General features: G+C 39.2%; 1 protein-coding gene across 1 annotated transcript; it reads left to right on the top strand.

Moving 5' to 3' along the window:
- Positions 1 to 436: 436 nt before the first annotated feature.
- On the top strand, positions 437 to 19,607 carry NDUFA9 (NADH:ubiquinone oxidoreductase subunit A9; the record flags this gene model as incomplete). Its single annotated transcript, XM_082002008.1, has 11 exons — positions 437 to 494; positions 4,209 to 4,379; positions 5,202 to 5,299; positions 5,489 to 5,580; positions 8,541 to 8,682; positions 9,810 to 9,912; positions 10,673 to 10,740; positions 10,887 to 10,963; positions 14,536 to 14,631; positions 16,622 to 16,688; positions 19,181 to 19,607. 11 exons carry the CDS (start codon positions 437 to 439, stop codon positions 19,349 to 19,351), a joined length of 1,143 nt encoding a protein of 380 aa, XP_081858134.1. The 3' UTR covers positions 19,352 to 19,607.
- Between the last annotated feature and the right edge of the window lie 159 nt (positions 19,608 to 19,766).

Below are 19,766 nucleotides of genomic sequence, written 5' to 3'. Positions count from 1 at the left end.
TGGCTTGGCTCCAGCCCACCAGCCCGGAAGCTGCTCCGCTGCCAGGGGCTAACGGCCGCCCGCGGCTCTGCTCGGGGGCCGGGGAGGGGGGGGGGGGGCGCTCGGCGGGGTCGGCAGGGGCTGCAGCAGGGCCGCGGGCCGACACCGGATGACGGGAGCCCCCGCCCTGCCCCGCCTGCCCTCAGGGGGAGGCTGGGCGGGGCCCAAGCGTGGGGCGGGGGCCGCACGTGCCGCAGCTCCGCTCCGCCCCGTCCCGCAGGAGACGGGAAACGAAGCGTGTCCCCTGTACACGCATGCGTGCTGAGGAAGCCGGGACTGCGCAGGTGCAGTCCCCCTCCCTCCCATTTCCCGATGGGTTGCTCTTGCGCACGCACCAGGGGAGAGGTTTGACCCTGTTCCCGTGCCGTCCGGCGCGAGGGTTAGTGGGTAAAGCAAGATGGCGGCCGTGGCTCGCTGTTCTCGGGCTCTCCGCGGCCTCTTGGTGCCAAGGGCAGGTGAGTGTCACGGCCGGGGCCGGCGCGCCGCTCTTCCCCACGGGGCCGCGGGGAGCCAGACTGCCCTTGCGTTTTCTGGCCAAGCCTGTGCGGTGCTATGCTAGCCGCCTGTCCGCTGGCCTCCTGTCTCTCAGCGCGGCGCCCTCGGAGTAGAGGTGGCTGAGGGAGCTGGCAGTGTCTGAAAAGCAGCTGGTTAGAATAACTGTTTGCGGCAGAAATGGTCAGGTTTCTGCCTTCCTTCTCTTTAGGGAACTGGGGTTTGTAGCTCAAAGGGCCGCATGGGATTGGCTCAGGCTGCTGGCATAGCTGCACAGTAAGTTGTCTCACTGGGACTGTCAAAATCTCAGGAGAAATGCTGTCCTGCAGGCTAAAAGGTTGGATTCCTTTTACGGTTTCTTAGGTGGCCTTGACATTTTGGCCATGATCTGTAAGCATGCTCAAGTACCAAAGTTTTATTTAAAGCATGTATTTGGGCTTTTGCCACCAAAGCAGGACTATGTTTTTGTTAAATTTATTCAGTACATGCCCCTCTGTTGGGTAGAGTGGGAGATGGCTAACAGTTGTTGGCTGATAAAGGTGAAGAAAGAATTTAGCATACTTTTAACTGGAGCAATGTGTCTTTTCAAGAAAAAGACGGTTCTGGTTTAATGTGAATATTGAGGTTTAATCCAAATCAGTATTCATAAGCTGCTTCAGGTATGGATAGTAAAAGAAAATTTCCAATGACAAATAAATTGTAGTTGGCAAAGAAGATGAAATCCTACTGTTCTGGGGAAGGAACCTCTGAGCAAGCCTGTGTTACATGGAAATGCAGACCTTTAAGAAGTACTGCTCAGTCTGGAGATACTAACACAGGTTTTGAAAGTTGTATGACTCTGGTAAGTTACGTAGTCTGGAGTTAATAAGTGTTGTGTTTTGACAGGGTTCCGTGCTGTATGGAAGGTTGTTTACTGGTTGTGAATCAGTGTGAGGATGTCTCTAGCCTGCTTACTTTGAGTCTCATGGATATCCTTAAAACTCAACTTTTTGTTGTAATAGAGTAGTCATTGGGCACCTAACCACAGATGGTGATATATTGTGACTGATCTTTTACGGTGGTGGAACAAGAAAATGTGTACACCAGTAAAGACCTTACAGCATAAGGCAAGCAACAACAGGTGTATACATACAGGTGGGAGAATACAAGAGAGTAATTGGATGTTATTTGTTATTGTGACAGTGATATCCTGGAGAGCGTGCCATCAATAATTTTTGCAGAAATAACAGCAAAAAAGCCACAAAGTAGTTGAAAGACATGTAGAATTTTTTTCAGATTAACTTTCTTGTCCTTCTTACATGGGTTGATCTGTTTAATAATAGTTTTTCAACAGGTGTTCTCAGTGTACTAAAATCCTGTTGCTTTTAGGTTTTATATTGTAAGGCCTGAGATGTTCCTATCTAAAAGTAACAGAAATAGTGTTAATTCTGTTGGATAGATTACACAATATGGATATTGTGTAATTTTATTTTATGTTTTACAAACCTTTAGAAAGAGAAGTGTATGTAAACAAAGTACTAAGAAGGAGTATGGGTCATCAAGCTTTCTCTTTTACCATCTCAGCATACCATGTAGCTTTTTTGCATACTTGAAGAAATCCTGCTGGTTATAAAGAACCCAGTAATTTTTCTGTGAGTCTGCTTTTCCTAAAAAATAAGTAACAAAACCCTAGTTATCAGAACACTAACGAAGATAACAAGTTCATCCAACTGCCTCCCTCAGTGCTAACCTTTACACTTAAGCTTGTACTGAGCTTTGTTAATCTTCACTCTCCAGATACCCATTACAGAGCTACAGGCTTTATTCTGTACAGAGTATTCCGTACACACTCCTGATCTCATTTGCAAGTTTGTTCTGTTGTTTCAATTTAAAAGAATAAAGAAAAAAAGCAACACCCTGCTCCAAAAATTTTTAATGGAAAAACCTACGGTATGGGCTGTATGTTTGTGTAGCCTGTGTTGTAAGGACAGCGTGGTAATGTGTTTTAAGATGTGCTGTATTGGAAATCCTTTGAAGTTACTGTCTTCACCTTCACTGTAATTCTGCAGAAGTATACACAAAGATTTTAGTGGGCATTGTTAAATTAACTGGGTGATAGAAAAAGCAGAGAGCAAAGATAGGTGGTGAATGACAGTGATGAGTTGGCATATTCCTTAAAATTTCAGTTTGGGATATTATGAAGTTTAATATGAACATATTGTGCCACTTTCAAAACTGCATGTCAGGTTTTTAGATATTAATTAGATATCACAGGAGTGGGTACCTCTATTAAACTCCAGATGTTTGACAAATGGTCAGATGGTTTGTTTGTGGGGTTTTTTTAATGGGTGCTTATCATAGGCTGTATTTTCTTTCTTTCTCATAGTTAGTCTCAAGGTCTCTGCTTCCGTAACAGAAAGGCCCTGCATATCTGCCACTTTAAGACAGATACCATGCCCAGTTCAACTGTTCTGATCTTGGACCTGTTTTGTAGGAGAGTTGCTTTTTAGGAAGTCATACACCGACTTGAAGTTTGTGTAGGTAATATATTATTTTGTCCTGTTTCTATCAGCCAACTGGAGTACAGTTTCTAGGCATAGTATATTAATTTGATAAGTACAAGTGTATATGTGTGATTGCTTTATTTAGTTAAATGGGTGTCAAACTACCTTTCAGGACAAAATTGGAGATGTGGTATCTTTTGTTATTCCAATTTGTGGGTATGGAGAGAGGAGGAATAGATGGACTTCTGGGTAGAGAAACACCTCCTTCAGGCACTGAAATCTTGTTGGATTTTCTGGTTTGAATTCTATCAGCTGATCTAACAAAACAGAATTTGTGTCCAAACATACCCTGTCCTTTTTATCTTCTTAACATCATGACTACAACATTAGTGCCGCTGTTCCTTTCTTTTTATGAGCATGGACACGTAGTAACGTTAAACACTTATAATTTCAAAAATCTCTTAAAAGAGGTTTATTTCTTGCTTTTGGCTAACCTGGTTGGAGAGGACATGTTTCTTCTCTTCAAACTCCCTATTGGAGCTACCTTGTCAACTTATGTCAATATCTTACTGATGTCCTATTTCTGTGGCTCTTTTAACTCTTCATAGCTCCTTGAGAAAAGAACAGCTTTGAGACAGTATTCTATGCATCATCGATCTGGCTCTTTGATCCTTTCATTTCCCTTCACTCCAAAGCTGTGATATAGAAGGATTGCTACCTTCTCCTCCAACGTTTGGGTCTGCTATATTTAGACTGAGGTACTAAGTCTGGTTAGCTACACCTAGAGTGATTGTGAGGTCTTTGTCCTGCAGTTACCAGATCTGGGAGCAGGGTGTGGATGTACTTGGGTGGGACTTGTCTGTAGCAAGTATTCTTTGCCAAACTTTTGTGCTTCACCTTATACATCAAGTACTAATGCTAGTCAGTTAAGCTTTACTTGCTGTTTAGGAACTGATAACCTTAGTCTGCTCCTTTCATGTCCTAGTTTGGTCTTTGACTTTTATGAGGAGCTCCCTCAAGCCTACTGTCCTCTGACCTATCTCTGAAATAGCCTGGCAGGAGTCTTGACATGGGAAGTTTTGCGGAGGGAGATTACAGAAAACAGATCTGTAATGGGAAAAATAACATTAACCATGGTTTAACACTGATAACTTTTAGCTTATATCACATGCTCTCTCTCGTTTTGTGTTGTAGGCCCTGGCATTTCTGTGTTAGCTGCAGCACCATCTGTGTTACAGCAGCACTGCCAAGTTCATCATGCAGTGATCCCTCATGGAAGAAGTGGACGATCCTCTGTTAGTGGCATCGTGGCCACGGTCTTTGGGGCTACAGGTTTTCTGGGACGATATGTTGTCAACCGTTTAGGTAATGTTCCCCAGGAGTACTAATTAAAAAAAATTAAGTGTTTAACAAAACTCTAGTTTTCCCTCAGGTTGTAGGATAATCTAGAAATATCTGGCATTTTTGGATCTTAAAAGCGAAGAGGTGTGTTGTGTGATACTTTCATAGTGTTTGGTCTACTAAAGTGCCAAGATGTGACGATTAGTAAAAACTATTTTAATCTATGAGATTTAGAAGCTTTAGAACATGGTTAAAATCATTAAATAAGTCTCCTTAAGTTTCTCCTTCAAATACTACTTTTTCCAGTCTGTAAAATGCTGATCTGAGGAGAGGTGCAACACATACTTGATTCTTCTGGTTTTGGCCTCCTTAGGACATTTTACTAAAATGTTTGCAGGAATTTGGTTGGAATTCTTTATAATGCCCTTTTGAATTTGAGTTTTAGAAAATAACTCCTTTTTTTCCTTCTCTCCGTGCAACTTAAAAAAATGCAAATATCCTTAGATGTGACACATTTTTAAGTATTGTACTATTTTATAGCACACACTGTGATTTTTCTTTTCTTTGTTGTTTGTTAGCAGCTTATACTGTTTATCTTACAAGCTTCTGCATTTTGTCTTAGAAGCTCAACTATTCAAGTATGTCCCTGCTTAAGAATTCCAGTGATGTAGATTCAAAAACTGACTTCTATGCTACTTTCAGCTTTGCAGATAACTGTTCAGGATATCTGTGTGTATTTGTTGTGCTTTAATGCCAGGGAAAAAGGAAGTTTTGTATATTCAGAGATTGATCTCCTTAAGGTTACATAGTAGCTTGAGACAAATGAAACTTCTTTTGAATGCTTAGGTCGCATTGGATCTCAAGTAATCATACCCTATCGCTGTGATCAGTATGACCTCATGTATCTGCGACCGATGGGTGACCTGGGGCAACTTCTCTTCTTGGTAAGTCTAGCTTTGGCTCTAGATCAAATACAATACCATTGCTATACAAGGAAGTCTGTTAATCATTCTCAAAGTCAGAACTCCAGCTATTGTTTAGCCTCTAAATGGAAATGGTGTGAAAGATCTTTCTTTGATTATGCCTATGTACACATTATCTCATCTTTTTCCCATTTGATGCTCTGGTTACAGGAGTGGGACTGTAAGGACAAAGACTCTATCCGAAGAGCCGTGGAACACAGCAATGTGGTCATTAATCTTGTTGGAAAGGAATGGGAAACAAAGTAATTCTCCCTTTTTTTTTTTTTTTTTCCAGCACTATATATAGGTAGATTTGTGCCAGGTATTGGACGTTGTAGCCACATGTTACAGCATATGTACAGTATGCAGCGATGCTGACATTATTCTTGGCTTCTATGAAAAGACAAAACTGAAATTTTGCATGTAAAAGTTCTTACATTTCTTTAAATGGTTAACTGGAATACTGATTATGATCTGCTCTTGAAAAGTGCATTCTTTCTATAAGTTTCTAGTGTACGGCTTTTGTTCCGTCAGAGTTCAATGTACGGCTTTCATACACCTTACAGATGTTTGCTGGGTGCCTTCCTATAGCTGACAGAGGTTCACCAGTTTCTGTGAGCTCGTATTTACATTGGGCTTTTGTCCTTTGGCATCATCACTTTTGGCATAGTGATGAATTGTAGCCTACTAGAATAAGCTTATGATCAAGCTTTTCCTATTCTCTGGTAAATGTTAATAAACAGGAGTAGCTGATGGAGAGTCCCTAAGATTATGATTAATAGCGTCATTCCTTGATAGAATTTTGGCACAGACACCATTAGCTGCATAAGCATTTTTTGGTAATAATTTTTAAAAAACAGTTCCTTTTTGAAATCCATTTTTAAAATCCCGTATTTATTTTAAGTTAAAAATACCTGTAATAGCCTGTTTTTTTTGCATGTGTGCAATTCTGTTCTTTATTTAAAAAAACTTTATTTAAAGCCTTATGCAGAACTTCCAGACAAAAACTCATTAGTTGTGTAATTTGCCTTTATACGGTACATAATTTTGCTATTGTAGTAGACAGAAACAAATGCAGATATCAGTTTCATCTGCATTTACAAGCCTAATGCCTTTGCTCTTTTTTTTGTGAGCAGCTATTTGGTGTTGTATTCTCAAATTGTACAATTATTTTTCCTAAAATAGTGTGTCTGTTGGCAAGCACCTACTTCAGCTGCTTCTTGTCTAGTCAAATATCATACATAACTTCTGGGAGATGCTTTGATTTTGCATTCAAATTTGTAGGGGTACTTTCTTTTTCTGATAGTCACTTAATTCCTTGTCCCACTGTTGGAGTCTGTAACACAGTTTAGTTGGGGAAGGGCCCACCCAACCTAAATTAACTTTGGCCTTGTGCATCTGACAAAGTTTTTGGTTCTTTTTATATCTTCTTCAGACTTTGGGATAACATAAAAATGTAGAAACCAACCTGTCAGGATTGTTTTGTGCTGTTACTAAATTATGAATGTAAGTGTTCAAACTCCTATTGCTGTCAGAACAGAAGAAATTGCTTCGTAATGTGCAAGTGAGGGAAGAAAAGAAAGTCTGTACAGTTGGACCAAGGACAATGTAATCTCCTTTTAACTTTCAGATAGGTATTTCGTGTGTACTTTCCCCGCTTTAGAATTTCTGGACTCTTATGAAAAGCATGATTTATATAAGGCAGGGTTTCTTTGTTACTGAAAGGAAGTATGACAATGACAACAAAAAGTTTCATTCTAGTTAAAAAACCCCAAACCTTGTCACTCTGGTCAGTTTCAACAGATTCAAAAGCAGAGGAGTCTTGGTACATGTTAAGGACTTTTGGATGTTCCAAAACCTACCACTGTATTGCACAAATGTTCTTATGTATTTTATCTACCATGTTGGTATCAACGGTGGTGCTGGAACCCTGAGATAATTCTATGGGCTGTTAAACATGAGGACAGACTAACCATTGTAATCATCCCAAAGTCTATGAAAAACTTAAGCAGGGGGGGAAAAAAAAAAAAAAGAGTAAGATTAGAACTAGAGATCAGTCAAAAAAAAGTAAAGCCTGCCATTAAATACTTTCCTTTTTGCCTAGCACTCGTGTACAATCTCATCTGTGTATACTATGTTGTTTGAAAACTCCATAGTTACAGGAGGGATGTTGTTCGTTCTTGTGTGTTGCTAAAATCTATTTTTGTGAGTAGAACAGGAGTGATGGTTCCCAGGATCAGATTAGTTATTGAAGGCTCAAAAATAACTTTTTATTTTTAAGGCTTTCTTTAGACTCCAGTGGGATCTGAAGAGCTGTGGGAGTAGATAAGGACAGAGAGAGAGACACATGGACATCTGGACAAGATGTTTGTTACACAAAGCAAATAGAAATGACGGAGCAGGGTGTTTACAAGGACGCTATAAAAACATGAGAAGCCAATTCTCTCGCTTGTATTCTTGGGATAGTTGGAAGGAATTTTGGGATTGTTGCCAGCCTATAATGTCAGTTCTGCTTGGAGACAGAGCTTCTGTATTGTTCTTGATCAGATGCCAAACTAGATTACAGTTGAAGCCCCCTAATTTAGGCCCCTTGGATGCCATAAAGTGAGTAGAGGTGTTCTTTCTGCATGCTTCTCCTTGAAGTCCCTTATAGCTGCTATGAAATGGTTCTACCTGTTCTGTAAATGTAAAATTTCCCATTTACATAAGCACCTATGAGTTCCTTGGTCTGTTTTTGTCAACTTTCCCAATGCCTAGCATCTGCTGTAACTTAGGCTGCTCAGAATTTTTGAGCTCCTTTGTAGTGTAATTGAGTGCATCAAATCAAGTCCCATTTTGAACAGGTGTTGTAAAAAGACAGCTTTCCTCAGATTTCAAGGTGCAGCACTTCTCTTGAAAACAGATTTTTTTTTTTTTTTTTTTAAACTTGGGAAGAGTTTCTGGTTTGTCACAGACAAGTAGGCAAGAGGATTTTTCATACTGATTTAGTCTTAACAGATGAAAAAGCACAGTACCATTGCTGTAATTGAAGCTTACTGTTGCATTTCACTTACATCACATTTTTATTATATGAAGAGTCCCTCATGAAGGGAAACTTCTAACAAATAGCATCAAGATAGGTTTTTTGAAATATATTCAAGTAATATGTAATGATTGCTATTAGTTGGTAGGGAACCACTGTTTATTGTTCTTAAATTAAAATTTGTTTTTTGCCTTGTTTTAGAAACTTCAGTTTTGAAGATGAATTTGTAAATATTCCTAAAAGTATTGCACAGATAACTAGGGAAGCTGGTGTGGAAACACTCATTCATATCTCTCACCTGAATGCTAGCATGAAGAGTCCTTCCAAATACCTCAGGAGTAAAGTAAGTCTGGAAACCTTTTGAATATGTTTTGAGAGCCTACTCCCCCCACACCCCCTCTCTGCTTTCCCCCCCACCCCGGGTCTGTTTGAAGGAAATCAGTGTATGAATTTACTATTGAATGTTTTCTGCAGCTGAGGAATTTTTGAGTTACTGTGCTTATTGGAGCTAAAAATCCTCCTTAATATTTCATATGCTTTGCAGGGAAGTAGATTTTGTATTCCTGAAAACTCATCCTTTCTTCTATCCTTGAATATCTTTGCATCTAAAATTGGTATTAAGAAAGAGAAACTAGTTTGTTGGTTTGGAATCTGGTATCAGGCATAACATCTAAGGCTGGAATGACCTAGCAAAGTAGTTGATGCCAAAATGCAAAGACGTATGAGTATCATGATCACAGGCCCTTGGAGAGTGGGATTGTTACCTGCTCTTGTAGCAAAAAAAAAAAAAAATCTCATTTTGGTATCCTATTATTTTTTCCTTATTAGGAGCTATAATTTTCTATTTACTGATTTTCTCTTTTTAATACAGCTACTGTGCCAGTTTCAGCTATTTTTGTTTTGTTTGAGCTCACTTTACTCTGCCTTGTCTTTACTATAACATCTTTTTAAAACCAGGGTTAAAATTTGGTAGCTCTCAATGCGTCACAACCCTATAGGATGGTTAGGCCTTACTCTATTGTCCAGTCCCATGTGGAAGGTAGATAGCTACCACTGAAATTTCTAATGGTACTTAAGCAGTTCTTGGAGTGTTCTGATAATGAAGTAATAAACTTTCTGTTTTCTTACAAGCTCTGGTCTGATATAAGCAAAAGAAGTACTTAGGTTGGGCTTCTTCCTTTTTGAACTTCGTCACTTTAAATTTGTGTCACTTCACTAGTGAGACTGTATAGTATCTCAAATAGAAGAAATGATCTACATATTTATGTGACTTTTGGGATGGTCTGAGACACCTTTATCTTAATATAGCATCTCAAAGATCAAATGACTTGGATGTAAATAATTTTTGTGCTACTATGGTGTCATTTCTTTCAGTGCTGTAGTCAGGATTCATTAAGTTCTGAAAAGGCATCATCTTTTGGTCTGTTCAGAATGGATCTAATGGGTGTGTTTGTTTTAATTGAATGATAGGCTGTTGGAGAGAAAGCAGTGAAGGAAGAATTTCCAGATGCTATAATTTTGAAGCCCTCTGAGATGTTTGGGAGAGAGGACCGATTTCTCAATCATTACGCAAGTATGTACTCTTGAAATAAAAAACCGTGTATGATTTGTATACCTGTCCATAGAGAACAGAAGGAAAATGTGACTTCTTTTGAAAAGCAGAGAGGTATGTTTTTATCAGGAAGGTACTGTATTTTGGTAGCTGATAGTGTGTAATGGGAAACATAATAAATACTCATTTCATGACTGAATTCTTTCTGAATCTAGTTAGACTTTGTGGTTTGATTTTTTTTTTTTTTTTTTTGAGTTGGGGAGGTGTACTATTGTGGTAGTTTTTGGTTGCATTTTTTTAAAAGATTTTTTTTTTTAAATAATGATTTTTAAAGAACATTTTTTTAAAGGTTGTTCTGAGCTATAGACTGGTCATCTTAACCCTCAGAGTAGTTTACCCGGAAAGTAGTTTTTTCAAGTTGGTAATACTCCAATGTAAAAATTGACCTGAGTTGTTCTGGGCTCAGAAGCAACAATAATGACTCTGATGTATCACCAGCAAAATTGCTCAAAAGGATAGAGTGGAATCTGTTTCTGTCTTGCAAAGTTGAGATATCTCTGAACCACTCTAAACAGTAAATACAGTCTTCCCATCACTGTTGTTAAGAAAACTAAATGTGCCTTGAAAAGTGCTACTAGAATTGGGTGGTAATTCCCTTTTTTTTTTAAGTTAAGTCAGTTTTAAGAAGAAATACACACTCTGTATTCAAAATGTATTGGTTATTTGCTTACTGAAAGGATTCACAGATTTTATTCTTAAGTTATTTATGTGTCTTTGTCAGACATGCGCTGGTTTGGTGGTGTGCCTCTTATTTCTCTGGGCAAAAAAACAGTGAAGCAACCGGTATATGTAAGTTTTTTCAATACAACAAGACAATCCTGCATACCCTGTATATGTGTTGTTTTTTTCTTTTCCCCCTGTAAATCACTTCTGAAAGAGGACTGTGTGCATGCATTCCTGTTTTCTGTTGATAATTGTCTGAATTTTTCTCACAGGTGGTTGATGTAGCAAAGGCAATTATTAATGCAATTAAGGATCCTGATGCTAAAGGAAAAACATATGCCTTGGCTGGGTAGGTTACTTTTCTGATTCTAATTAACTGAAGTACTTCTTTTTGGTGTCATTTTTTGGCATGCTGCACAGTACATTTAATTTCTCTATCCATGCACACAGTTTGAGCTGCAATAAATTCCACCTCCTTTTTGGGAGGAAAAATGACTCAAGCTGTTATTGTGAGTACTCTGAAAATCCTAGTTTGGGCCTCATTGCGTTTAACGTTATGTATGTGCACACAAAGAAATAGGCAGTCTTGGGAAACTTGCTAGACGACATAGGTTTGGAGAAAATTCTGCAAAAGTTGTGTGTAAACCACTTAGAATTAAAATGGGTAGAGACAGTGGATCTCTTGGAATATTTTTGTGTACAAAAGCTCCAAGCCAGAATAGGTCATTAGCATTAAGAATAAACATTGTGGCAAATGCCAAGGTAATGGGTCCATATTTTGAAACTGTAACATAGCACTGGAACTGGTCTTCATCCAGTATATGTGGTAAAAGGAACATTAGATTGATGGATAAAGAAAACAGTTGCTAATTAGTCAAGATACAACTGATGCTGAACAGCTCTCTTTTTCCTGTTGCATGCATATCTCTGTCTTACCCCCTTATACACTAAAAATGTGCATAGTATCTGTATTTTGCAAAAGGTTTTTCTAAGATTACATTGTTTTTTCCATGTTTGTTTTGTGACGCCATTGCAGTGACAGCCCTTTATTCCCATAGTGCAGAGATCATTTCTGGTTCATCTTGTGTGATGTCACTTTCTTCAGTGCTGTAACTGAGGTGTTGAAGAAGATGCTATCCTGGCAGCTAGGCTAGGTGTGCTGTATGCTGGTGTTCTGGAAAAGGCAGCAAGCAGCCCTTCAACTTCTTTTGGATCACGCTGAGGAACTTCTGCTCAAAAACTAGCAGAATAAGAGAGAAGCTAGCAATGGTCTAAAAGGACTACTAACAGCAACAATAAGGTTATTAAGTAACTTGAAGTTGCTTTCAGATCACAGGGATGATATGAAGCATCACACTAAAGAACAACTGGAAACAAATGACAAACAGCCATTCAAAACCACTTTTTTTATCAAAGAGAATAGAAATTACCCTTTGAGTGACTATTTTATCTCTTGGGGGCAAACTTGAAGATGTGGCAGGTGGCTTTGGATATATATTGACCCAAAAGTAGGGAGAGGCGCCTATTTTTAGTTTCATCACTGTCTCAGCAGAAGCAACTGCTGCAACTGCAGGAGGAATTGAGAATTGCACACTAAATAGAACCCTATTTGCAGCCAAATGGAAGAGCAATTGGCTAAACTTTGAATGTTACGGTTTCTAAGTCTCATTTTTTGGCAATTTACAGAAGGCCAGGAGTTCAGTGCCCAGGTTTCAGATGCAGGAATTCAAGCAAGGATGCCAGGCTGTCATTGCAAGGAATATAGTTTCAGGCACAATAACAGTGACTGAAAAGACTTTGAATAAGTGATGGTCTAAATTGAAGATCCAAATCGCTGTTGGAAAACCAAAGGAACTGTGCAGCGTAACCCTTGACTAAAGCTGTATGACATGTGTTTTTATTTTTTTAAAAGGAGTTACCAGTTTGAGTTTAAAATACTAGTTTTGTTAAAGACCATTCTATTTCTGTGGTGGGTTTGTTTTGTTGTGTTTTTCCCTTCCTTCCTACTATACGCTGGAATAGTTTTAACTGACAGCTAGTAGTGTCATTGCTACTTCTGAATTCCTGAATATTTGGTATGTTTTTTTTACCAGTTTCCTTCTTTCCCCCATGGCGTTGGCTTTGCTTCATCCACTCATTAAATCTTGTGTCTTGAATGCTAATGCTCTCTAGAGCTTGCCATCTGCTAGTATTGTGGTTAATGTAATGACACTTCAGCGTGATACTATTCTTGGTGAATTTGTATTGTTAATGTTTAGTAATTTGTAAAGGAACAAACAATATTTGTCTTTGTTTTCACATTTTTAAGTTTGGATATATTATACATCCTTCCATGGTTCTTGCATATCAGGATGAAAGTGAAATTGGCATATACTACCTTTGGATAGGCATGAGGATGTTGTTATTGTTGTGAAGATTTTCAGGATGTTTTGGAATACCAGCAAGTTGCCTTGAAAGCCAAGGGAGATATCTGTTTCAATCTGAGCCATCTATAGAGTATTAAAATGCTAAGGCAAAGTCTGAACAAGGAAAGAATGGGAACTCCCAATGGTATCTGTTTCTCTTAAACTACTGCAGGTGTGCAGGAGACTGACTGCTTCCTTCCCTCCATCTTGTGAGGAGGAATGCATTCTTTTGGGGGAATTTACCTTAGTTTCTTCCTCTTGTTTTTGAAGAGAACAATAAATTTCCTTGCAGCCACTTGCTACCAAAGGTGGCATGTCTTGTTAACAAACCTTTATTAATTTTACCATTTGCTTTCTGTCTTCCTTTTATTACAAACTGCCAAGTGGCTTGTACAAGACTTGTACAAATTCAGTCCTCTCACAGCACTGAAAATCTTGTATTCAGAATTTAAGTCAGCATGGAGGAGGCACATTAAAGGTGTGCTTTAAAAGTACACAGAATACATGTTATTCAGTATGATTGTGGTGGATTAGCCTTGGCCAGCAGCCAGATGCCCACCAGCTGTTCACTCCCCCTCCTCAACAGGACAGCAGGACAAACTAGTATGAAAAGTTTATGGGTTGAGATAGAGAGATTGGTTACCAGTTACTGTCATGGGCCAAACAGATTCGACTTGGGAAAAATTAATTTAATTTACTGTCAATTAAAATAGATTTGAATAGTGTGAAATAAAGACGAAAGCACAAAAACAGTAAAACAACACCTTCTCTCCTCCACCCTTTTCCCAGGATCAACTTCAATCCTTCACTCCTACCCTCTCTGGGGTCAGTCCATAACAGCTCCTCTCTGCCACTCCTTCCTCTTCACACTTTCCCCAGCTCCAGCATGGGCTCTTCCATGGGCTGCAGTCCTTCAAGATAAACCTGCTCCACTGTGGGTCTCTGTGAGGAGAGGAATCTCTGCTTGGGTGCCTCCTGCTGTCACCTTGGTTTCTGCAGGGCTGTTTCTCACAGATATTCCTCACTCCTCTATGCCTGTGTGACATTTTTGCCTTTCCTTAAATATGTTTTCCCAGAGGCGCCACCATCTTGTCTGAGGGGCTCAGCTGTGCCCTGCTGTGGGTCTGCTGGAGCCAGCTGTGCCCAGCACAGGGCAGCCCCAACCTCTCCACATAGGCTGCCCCTGCAGCTCCGCTCCCTGCCAGCACCTGAGCATTGGCACCCAACTCGGTGACAAAACAATTTTGCAACTTATGACTTACACTGTTACCATCACTGATGTCAGATGATACGTTTTTCTAACTTAATCCGTCTTTATTTCAAACAGTACAGAATCTGGAGAGCCAAAATTTGTTCCCCTCGTGTGAGGAAAATGACAAATCTGACAAATCATTTAGATTGAAGAAAACAGGCCATTGGTAGGCTTGGGGGTGGAGGGCTTTAAAATTTTTGTCTCTTGCTGTAAATATTTAAATATACCTAACTTACCTATAATGTTTGTTGCTTTTTCTTTCAGACCTAACCGGTACCTCCTGTATGACATGGTAGAATACATCTATGCTGTTACCTTTCGAACCTTTCTTCCCTATCCACTTCCACGCCCTCTCTACCAGTAAGTGGAATCCTTCCTTCACTAAGAACTTGGCATCCACCAGACGGCACAGAAGCGTAAATAACTGTTGCATTAGTTATTTAATATTGCCAGATGTTACTTAACATGATAGGATTGTAGAAACTGGCTTTCCCTAGGTACTGTTAGCTAGCTTTGAGTCTTCTGCTCATCCACAGGCCTGCATTTAATGAGCTAGTGTAGGAAAGGTGTACTTGTAAATAAACATAACTATTCCAGAGTCATTGAATGGCTTTTCTGATTCAAAAAGTAGCAAAAGGTCCTAAGTAGAGACATTCAGTAGCAAACTAAACAAACTTTTAATAGTACCACAGGGAAAATATGTGTGTATGTTGCTGAAAGTAGGCCCTGACAGATTTTTCTGCAGCAGTTTAAGGTATTGCTACTGTCAGCTATCCTTCCACTCTGGTGAGCACTGTCACCTGGGAAGCAGAGTTGGGGTAAGGGTGGGTATGGGTATTGATTGACTTTCTAATTCAGTCCTTTGTATTGATTTGAGGCAGTGTTGGAGGTAAGTTTGTATGGATATCTTGGCCTGGGAATTTGAGCAGTGGAGTTTTGAGCAAGCATTTCTTTGTCTGTGATATGAGGGCAGTAACATCTTTAGAAGATGGTAATAAATCGGAACAAGGGAAGGGTGTAGCATCACATCAGTTGACTACAGTGGATGGACTGCGAAGGCTCTGTTTGCATGCACTGAGCTGCTTCTGCAACTGTACATTTTGGCCTCAGGGTGCACTGAGGATAGAAACTGATTTGCTGAATTGCAGCTACTGAATAAAAGTGCATGAAAAAGTGCAGTATAAATCTAAGCCTGGGCCTAGTCCTTAAGGCATAGTCATATTCTTTTGAAGAGCTGCCTCAAACAGTAAATGCCGTTTCAGAAGTTTCCCCCAGCATGATTGAGATGTGTTAATGTTTGGGGTGCTGGTCCTCCTCAATTTTAGTACAATGCAAGCTAGTAAGCTAAAAAAAGTCACCAATGTTAAAACCCTGCTACCAATCAGCTAATAGGAGTCAACATTGGATTCATGTAACTGATGATGAGTGATGCTAGAATAACATCTTAAATGTGTTGTGACTGTTTCTGAATTGGCTGTAGAAGCATCAGTTAACATGGCTCAGCTGACACAGAGCAGCTTTTTAAAAAGTGACTATGTGGGTGCTTAATAGTTTTATTCACATTTGCTGTCGTCTGTGTAATGTTTTTTTCTTTATGGGCTAAATTAAGTGGTATTTCATATTTTTGAGAAAAGAGTGCATCTAAAAGGTGGATACGCCTAGTTCAGTTTATGTACAGTAACTTAGTAACACCCTAGACTGCCAGGTGAGCATAGTAAGACAGTCTACCTTCAATACTATTGGTCCCAAGACATTGAGCAAGAGCTGTAGTGTTAGTTTCTTTTCTCTGCCAGATTTTCTTTCTTTCAAGGGAAACTTAATTTCTGGAAATTGCAAATATCCTTTTTATAGATTCAGATTGCTCCAGATTCCATTGTCTTGTTTGTACAGCTCTTAACTCATTTAGTTGTCAGCAAGCATGTTTTCTCATGGAGGCATTGAATCAAACTTCATGACTAATTGGATTACTGCCTCCACAGGAAGAGTGTTTGGAGGAGAGGCAGGGGCAAGATTGAACTCCCTGGTGTGTGGGGAACTGGATGTAGAGGTTTACTTTCCCCACCCACTAATGATGATTTTTACTTCTAGATATCTGCTCCTCTATTCCCTTCCAAAGTAAAAGAATAGGAGATCAAATAATTCAGTAGCAAACAGTTAAAGTTACCAGAAGGACAGCTAAGAACTTGCTGGCTGGCACGTTCAATGCTTTAATGAATTCGTAGCTTGCAATAGCTACAGAACAAGCTCTTGCTCACTGTCTATTACTTGTGAAATATTTTTACCAGTTCTTGTTTTTCTTCTATGCATCTGGATAATGACTGTACTTTTGCAATACTCTTTCTGATTACAGTTTAGTTGCAAGATGCTTTGAGATTAATCCATTTGAACCATGGTTAACACGAGACAAAGTGGACCGGGTAAGCGTAGGACAATCCACAAATTATTATTGGGAAATGTTTCATTGTGTATTTGTAATTTGCACTTGTAGTTTGGGATTCAAGGAGTGCTGAAATGTGTGTATATCATGTGGTGTAGTATTGCAGTCAGTTCAGTGGCTAGAATTTGACTATAAAGAATTCCTTTCAGACTGTTTGGATTCTACAAAAATTTAAATTTTTAAAGGTGTCTATATATAACCTTCCTCAAAAATGGTTATGATTCCTGCCATACAATTGCTGCAGCTACTGTTCTGCAATCTCGCTCTTAACTTACTTGTCCAGACCTGTTAACAGTGCCAACTGTCAAAGCAGAGCCCTCTGGTGTAGTCATAAAGACTTAGTAAGAGAAAGGGAGTAACTGAATTTTTTTTTAAAAGTCATCATTATGATGTAGTCTTTCCACTAGCATTGGTGGAGGAAGAACAGTTAACATATTTCTCTAAATACTTTTAAGAAAGCGGTTGAAAAAATTGGTGAGAGGGTTATATAGCAAGAAGTAACATGATGGAGGTGGGGAAAGGGCCCAACCTTCTTAAGTGTTAGAAGTGGTCAAGGCTGCATGCTTTGCTGTGCCCCTTCCCCTTCCCCCCAGAACACATGCTGTTGAAAGTAGCAAAGCCAAAGTAGAGATTGGATGTGCAATGTGCAGCTAAGGTATTGGGGCAGGGTATGCTCTCCAATTCTAGGTAACTAGTGAGTTTATGTACCTCTAGATACATTGAAATCACTTATACTATCCAGATAATGGCATTTTTAACATTAACTCAAGTCGAACTGACAGCACTGGACACAGCCCAGATTCTCACTTAACACTAGAGGGCATTTCTTGTGAACATGTTGCAACTTCATGTTTATTCCTAACTTCTCAAGAGTGTCTAAGTGGAGGTGGAGAAATAACTTGCAAAAAAACAATTGCAAGTGAAGAAAAAACAGTGATTTAGCAAGTATTAATGCCAAAACTGTTGTTACATGTGTAGGTTAGCAAAGATAGGGTCATGCACTTCAAAAGACTCTAAGCTTGCTGCTGTCTGAAGGTTGCAGGTACTCTCACAACTGTTTTGCAGAGTTGGAGTTTTAATGCCTTGCGTTAGGTGCAGTATCAATAGCCTATTTTGACCTGAGTGTCCCCAAATTAATTTGAGACAGAGTGCTACCATGATTCAGGGAGAACTGGGTCCTATACTTAGAGCTGCTTACTGAATAGCTGTAAGCAATTAATTTCTATGTTTACATTTCTCCATCTGTGAAATAAACCAGTTTCCTATTCTGTTTGGAAATAATTGTGAAAAAACTGTGGACAGTATATGTAATAAGAGTTAAGCTTATTCACAAGCTAGTGCAAAGCTTCTCCCCACCAAACCACTGACTCGTCCCCCATACTAGAGGGAGTTGGTGGTGTAGTTCTCTTCACTGTATTGACCCAGGACGTAGATGTAACATCTCCTGAAAACCTTACTTCTAGCTGCCTTTGTGATTTATAGAGTTACATTTCATAAAATAAGCCTGCACTGTATCACTAAAACTACTGCAATTCAGATATAGTATGGGCTTATATGAGGGAGTTTCTTCATGTCACTTCTGTGTCTTAATTGTTCCTCTTTCACAGCTCTCTATCCTTTAAGTAATCTACACAAAATTACATGTGATTGACTTAAAGACCTTTCAAGGAATAATAGCATAAGAGAAATCCTCATTTTCTAAAACATAGATCATATGTGTTGCCAATATGATAATAGAATTAAATATTTGTCCTGTACAGGACCCTGTTGTAAACCATGAACAGAGAAAAACAATCTACCAAAGGTGATAATTTGACATATGTTTTCTTGATGAAGCAGAATGTATATAACTGCAGCTCAAATATGCCCTTACAAATTTGGCCTAATTTTATGGTTGCAATGTAGTAATCTTCCCAATAATGTATACCTGCAGGAGAAAAATTAAGACACTTTCTGCATGTGTCTCTGCTGTTTATTCCTGATTCAGTTTGAAGCCTTAAGGACTTTTTGCCAGATGCAGAACATCTGTATCTCCTGTCAAAGTACACTGGGTACTCAATACCTTGTATAATTATGCCATAGTTCTGTAGGGCCACACTGAATCTTTTCCCCTCCAAAGGAAAAACACTGAGCCAAAATTATGATCGAGGCACTGGGACTGACACATGGAGTTGTCTGAGTCCACAGTTGTGTTCAAATAGTTCTTCAGATCTAGTACAAGATGCAGCAGTGCATTATATTGTGGGGTTCTTTCTTTGGGGAAACAGTCTTATATCTGCAGCCTTGAAATTGCAGTAGAATCTCCCAAGAGCTGCCATTTGTAGAAAATTCCAAAAAATTGGAACTGACCTCAAGTATAAGTACACAATACTTTTTTTTAGCAAGTGAATAATTGTATTGGATGTAATGCTGTTCATTCTATCAAGTGAATTTCCTCTTTTCTTTTTTTTTTTTTCTCTTTTCTTTATAAAGTTTCACATAACAGACATGACATTTCCTGATCTTCCTGGTTTGGAAGACCTGGGTATTCAACCAACATCACTAGAACAAAAAGCAATCGAAGTTCTGCGCCGTCACCGCAGATACCGCTGGTTGGACACTGAGCTGGAAGAAGCAAAACCAGCTAAGACATATCCCATGTAACAGATGATAGGGTGGTTGCTTAACACTTCTTAAACTACATGCCTTTGTATGACCCAAGTTGTTTGGAGAACAGTGTACATACTGAGTAAAATATATTAAACTGTAAACTATATTTCACCAGTGTTGTCTTTGTAATTACAGAAAACAGTCTTTGAAATGCATTTTTTCTCTTTAAAAGGTCATGAAAGCAAATTTACATATTGTTGCTTAACTTGTGAGCATTAAAATATTTTGAAGGTGTCTTAACACTAGTCAGTTTCTCCCTCAGCAATCAAAGCAAGCATATCACTGAGCTTTAGTAAGTGCTCAAGTGATTTGAAGAACACTGCAGTTCAGGACTATGTGGCCTAGAACATGTCCTTTCCAATAAGGAGAGCTGGTACTGCCACCTATTCAGGATATGAGGTTTCAGATA

This window comes from Phaethon aethereus (assembly GCF_964289735.1).
Source record: "Phaethon aethereus genome assembly, chromosome: 1".
In the NCBI taxonomy this organism is placed as follows: Eukaryota; Metazoa; Chordata; class Aves; order Phaethontiformes; family Phaethontidae; genus Phaethon; species Phaethon aethereus.
The sequence above is the reverse complement of the archived record's forward strand: the minus strand, read 5'-3'. Positions and strand labels throughout refer to the sequence as shown.